We start from the raw sequence: 5,000 nt of genomic DNA on the forward strand, positions 1-5,000 counted from the left end.
AACCTAGAGAAGGCGAGCGGAGGAACGGCTGGAAGAGTTGAAAGGATTCTCTGACCTTGCCGTGTGTTTCTGAAGGAAGGAAAATCAATGCGTAATGGAGTCTGGGTGAAAGCAAGGAGGCAGGAGGAGATACAGGCAGTCTGCTAGTACGGCTGCCAGATCAAACCAATCAATCCCCACATTTCAGAGCCCAGACCAGCTCTGCCACTTGTACAATACAATAACCTTCCCCCTCCTGGCCCCCAGCCTTCAGGGCAGCCATGGATCACTAATGGAGGAACTGCTTACTGCTGACCCAGCAGCCTTGGTTCCTGGTTGGGGATGGGAGGTGGGGGACTTGATGCTAGACGCTGCACGCCTGGATGGTTGGGCAGGGGGTACATGAGGATAGATGCTGGAGCCATTGCTGGGGAGGGGAAGGGCACCTAAGGGTAGACGCTGCAGCTGGATCAATTATGCAAACATCACACTCGTGACGAGGCTCCCTCTGACTGTGGCTGAGGGAAGAGGAGGAGAGAGACGTCAACTGCACTGTGGAGGAAAAAAAGATCTTGTCTCTCCTAATATAAATGTGTTTCACTACTCATCCCTGTGGCCGATATACCCCACTGTCAGAGAGCGAGAGTGAGAGAGAGAAACAGAGAGAGAGAGAGAGAGAGAGAGAAAACAGAGACCCTAATCAATACATCATCCCTTTACTGTGGTATTAATTACGCCAGATCATTGATCAGTCACCCATTAAGCGTCTGGGCAACACCAGACACTGCCCCATTACACATCCCTCAGCTCTCCTCCTGTTCTTCTACCCTCCTCCAGGTATCTGTCTGGCCCTCACTTCTCCTCCTCTCCTCTCCTCTCCTCTCTGCCCCCCCCACACCCACACACCCACAGTGGCCTAATCTTGGTGTCTCTGCTGAATAAGGGAACGGGAGTTAAAGTAAAATGATAAAACCACTGGACCCTGGTTCCAGGATTACAGGGTCGTTGATCTTAAGTCTACTTTCCCAGCTCTCCCCTCTTGCTCTATTTCCCTCTGTCTGTTTTGCTGCCCTCCTTTTCCCCTCGGGCCCCACGCTCCATGCCCAGGGCAGAAGGGTTAATCCTCTCTCCACAGGCCAGTAAGCCCAGTCAGCCCTTCTGTCCTATCTCCTCCATCAAGATCAGTTTTTTTCTAGACTGTGGGCAAGGCCACCAAAGTTGCCAGATGAACTTTGACCTTTCATGTTAGGAGCATTCCATAACCGCTAACATCCCCTCTGACATGCTGACGCGGTGCGCGCTCTCACACACACACACACGCGCGCACACACACACATATAAAAAACCTCAACAATTCCATTGCAATTCCAACGAAGAACACAAACAACAAACATTGTGAAACAGATATTTTCATTTAACGCTCACTTGGAAAATAACAAATGGTTGGGTTTGCAATCCAGTAACCCAAGCAGGAGACAGTACACGTGTAATGGTAACGTGTAATGGTAACGTGTAATGGTCCAGAATCTCTGTCTCTGTCGTGAAGAGAAGGACTACTTCAAATCAGCACAAGTATTTACATGACCTCCCCTGACCCCTGCAACAGAGAGGAAGCAGACAGTAAACATAGGAGACAAATAAAAGAGAGAGGGAGGGAGGGAGGGAGGGAGGGAGGCAGGGAGGGAGGGAGGGAGGGAGGGAGGGAGGGAGGGAGGGAGGGAGGGAGGGAGGAGGGAGGGAGGGAGGGAGGGAGGGAGGAAAAGACATAGAGAAAGATGTAGTATGTTCTTAAAAAACTAACATGTATTGCTGTTTAAGTTGTATTATGTGTCTGTATTCACTATTGCATTTGGAAACCCACCTGGTCCTACCTGGTACAGTATACCAGCACACACCTGGTCCTACCTGGTACAGTACACCAGCACACACCTGGTCCTACCTGGTACAGTACACCAGCACACACCTGGTCCTACGTGGTACAGTACACCAGCACACACCTGGTCCTACCTGGTACAGTACACCAGCACACACCTGGTCTACGTGGTACAGTACACCAGCACACACCTGGTCCTACCTGGTACAGTACACCAGCACACACCAGGTCCTACGTGGTACAGTACACCAGCACACACCTGGTCCTACCTGGTACAGTACACCAGCACACACCTGGTCCTACCTGGTACAGTACACCAGCACACACCAGGTCCTACGTGGTACAGTACACCAGCACACACCTGGTCCTAGCTGCTCCAGAAGTACACAAGCAGAGTAACACAGGGAGGGTAGGACATGCTTTCCTCTTTACTTTATGCTTATCTCTCTGACCCTTTCTTTGTTTCTCTATCTCTCTGAATCTACCTCTGTGTCGGTCTCCATTTCCTCCATTTCATCTCTCTCTCTCTCTCTCTCTCTTCTCTCTCTCTCTCTCTCTCTCTCTCTCTCTCTCTCTCTGTCTCTCTTTCTCTCTCTCTCTCTCTCTCTCTCCAACTCCCTCCCTCCCCCTCTCTAACTCTCTCTTTCCCTTTCCCGTCTCTCCACCCATCTTTCTCTCCTCCCCCCTGGCCTAACTGAACTTTTGCAATGGGTTGCCATGGGGACAGGGTAAAGAGCGGTGCCGTCAGAAGGTGCGTGCTTGCCCAAGCTGCCCGCGTCCAGGACAGGACGCTCTATACGGTTCACGACCACGGCGTCTGTGTGCTCAAGGTACATGAAGGCAACTTTCCTGTTTGCCAGACTGTGTGTGCCTCTGTGTGTGCGCGGGCATCCGTCTACAAATGAGTCATTTGCAAGTCCAGTTCCGCTACCCCCTCGCTCCGTTCCCCTTGAGAGACGCTTTCCAAAAACAAATTCTCCTTAATGAGACACCAGGGAGATTTCAATGCATATGACCTTTTCCTGTCAGCTCCTAATGAAAATCCCTATTAGGTTGAGGGACGCCTACAACGAGCACAGACCGCCGGCTAAGTAGCCCGCTCTCTCAGATGGATGGACACGCCGGCCATATAGCAGAGCACTCCGAAGGGAGCGACGCGGCCACAGACACGTCCTCTAAATGGAAGAGGATGCCATGTAAACAGTTTGTTTAGAGGATGGGACAGGGCTAATACTTCCAGTCCATAGAATACAAAAACACACAGGCTGTTACACTCTGTTCAGGCTGTTACATTCTGTTCAGGATGGTGCATTCGGTTTCGGGCTGTTGACATTTGTAGCCGCCTGCTTATTTGCAAGTGGTTCGTTCAACAGGAAGCTCAGAAAAGGCAGGTCCTTTTCGCCTGTTGACAAAATGACGCGAGAGCCACTGTGAAAACACACACGACTAAAACACACAGAAAAAAACGTGTTTAGTAAATATTCCTATCATCTCGTTAATCTCAGATAATTAAATAACGCAATGAGGCTAATGTAGGAAATGGCTGTCCAATGCTTGCCGAATCAGGTGTGCCCACCTTTTCTTCAATTTTACATTTAGTCATTTACATTTAGTCATTTGGCTAAATGTAATTGCCATCTTCAATATGGCAGTATTTGGATATTCTTGAAAACGAGACCGAACACCTTTGTAAAAATATGAACATGCTACCATTGCACCTTGCCAATTAGTTTCGATAGACAGACAGATACATACACCTGACAGGAGTCAGGTGGCTGAGCGGTTAGGGAATCGGGCTAGTAATCTGAAGGTTGCCAGTTCGATTCAAGGGCAAGGCACTTCACCCTGCTTGCCTCGGGGGAATGTCCCTGTACTTACTGTAAGTCGCTCTGGATAAGAGCGCCTGCTAAATGACTAAATGTAAATACATGCAGAAAGCCAGACAGACAGACAGAGAGACAGACAAGCAAACTCAGTAACAACCCCTTCCTCTCCTCACACAGAGCAGGGGAGATTTGCCGGGGATTTTGTGGAGCCGCCACTACAGGTACCCGGTGACACATCAGCATCTATTTGAGGATAATAAGGCCAGCTTAGGCCCTGTGTGACTCAGGCAAGCGCTAAGACAGCGGTAGACAACAACAAGGCCGGCTGGCAGACAGCCAGAGACCCGGGCTGCACTGACCATCTGTGATGAGCATCCAGTCGCTCAGCATCAGCCACGGCGGCACGACAGTACTTGACAACGTTCCCTCGGCTTCGGCATCAATGCCTCCTGTCATCACAAGAGGACTTGTGTCCTCTCAAGCATCAGTTCAGGTCCACGGAATCCTGCCGGAGAGCTGCGTGTCTCATCTGCCGTGATCTTGCATGCGCGGCTGATCGCCCTCCTTCGGGGGTGGGTGGTGAGGTGAACCGGACCAGGTGCTAACTCGGTTCCAGTCTGGGTCTAGGCCGAGCCACAGTAGGGAGCAGGAGGAGTAGGGAGCTGGATATGACACGCTGAGTCCACTCTCTGACGAGACACTGGCCTTTAAAGGAGGCCAAACTAAAGTTCAGTGACATAGGTGAAAGCAACTTGACTGGTGTGTGTGTGTGTGTGTGTGTGTGTGAAAGCCCCTCCCATCAAGAGCGTAATGGTAAACAAACCTCTTGAGAGTGTACCGCAAGCCAACAGTCAACAGGGAAGAGTAAGGGGAAAACCCAAGAGAGGTAGAGAGAGATTGAAGGAGGGAGGGAGGGAAAGAAAGAGTGGGGAGACGACAGAGAGAGAGAGACAGAAAGAAAAAGAGAGAGAGAGAGAGCAGAAGAGAGAGAGGGAAACAAATGCCCTGAGAGGGGAGTTTCCCTTCAAATGGAAGAAGCTCAAAGTGAAGCGTTATCAACATTCCCATCTTCATGTAGAAAGGTGGGAAGTGGAGGGAGAAAAAGAGGGCATGGGCAGGACGGAGGTAGAGGAGCAGTACGACTCCAAGAGATCAAAGTCAAGCCAACACTACTAGGATCAGGACAGATACTGGCTAATATTAATGTGGTGTTGCACCAGTGTTATACACGCGCCATTCCTACACACAAGCTTAATCGCTAGTGGCTTTGATGGTATTAACTTTGCCCTGGTGATAAACTGGGGCCCTGGGCCTGGGAGAGA

At 50.5% G+C, this 5,000-nt stretch overlaps 1 protein-coding gene across 1 annotated transcript in view; it reads right to left on the minus strand.

Annotated features, from left to right (window-relative positions):
• Nucleotides 1-404, minus strand: part of ldlrad3 (low density lipoprotein receptor class A domain containing 3) — a 21,450-nt gene extending 21,046 nt beyond the window's left edge. Inside the window, exon 1 of the mRNA XM_067234203.1 lies at nt 296-404. Within this exon, the coding sequence (XP_067090304.1) occupies nt 296-404 (109 nt within the window). The remainder of the gene's footprint in view (nt 1-295) is intronic.
• Nucleotides 405-5,000: the final 4,596 nt, after the last annotated feature.

The sequence above is a fragment of the Osmerus mordax genome, chromosome 4 (assembly GCF_038355195.1).
Source record: "Osmerus mordax isolate fOsmMor3 chromosome 4, fOsmMor3.pri, whole genome shotgun sequence".
Lineage (NCBI taxonomy): Eukaryota > Metazoa > Chordata > Actinopteri > Osmeriformes > Osmeridae > Osmerus > Osmerus mordax.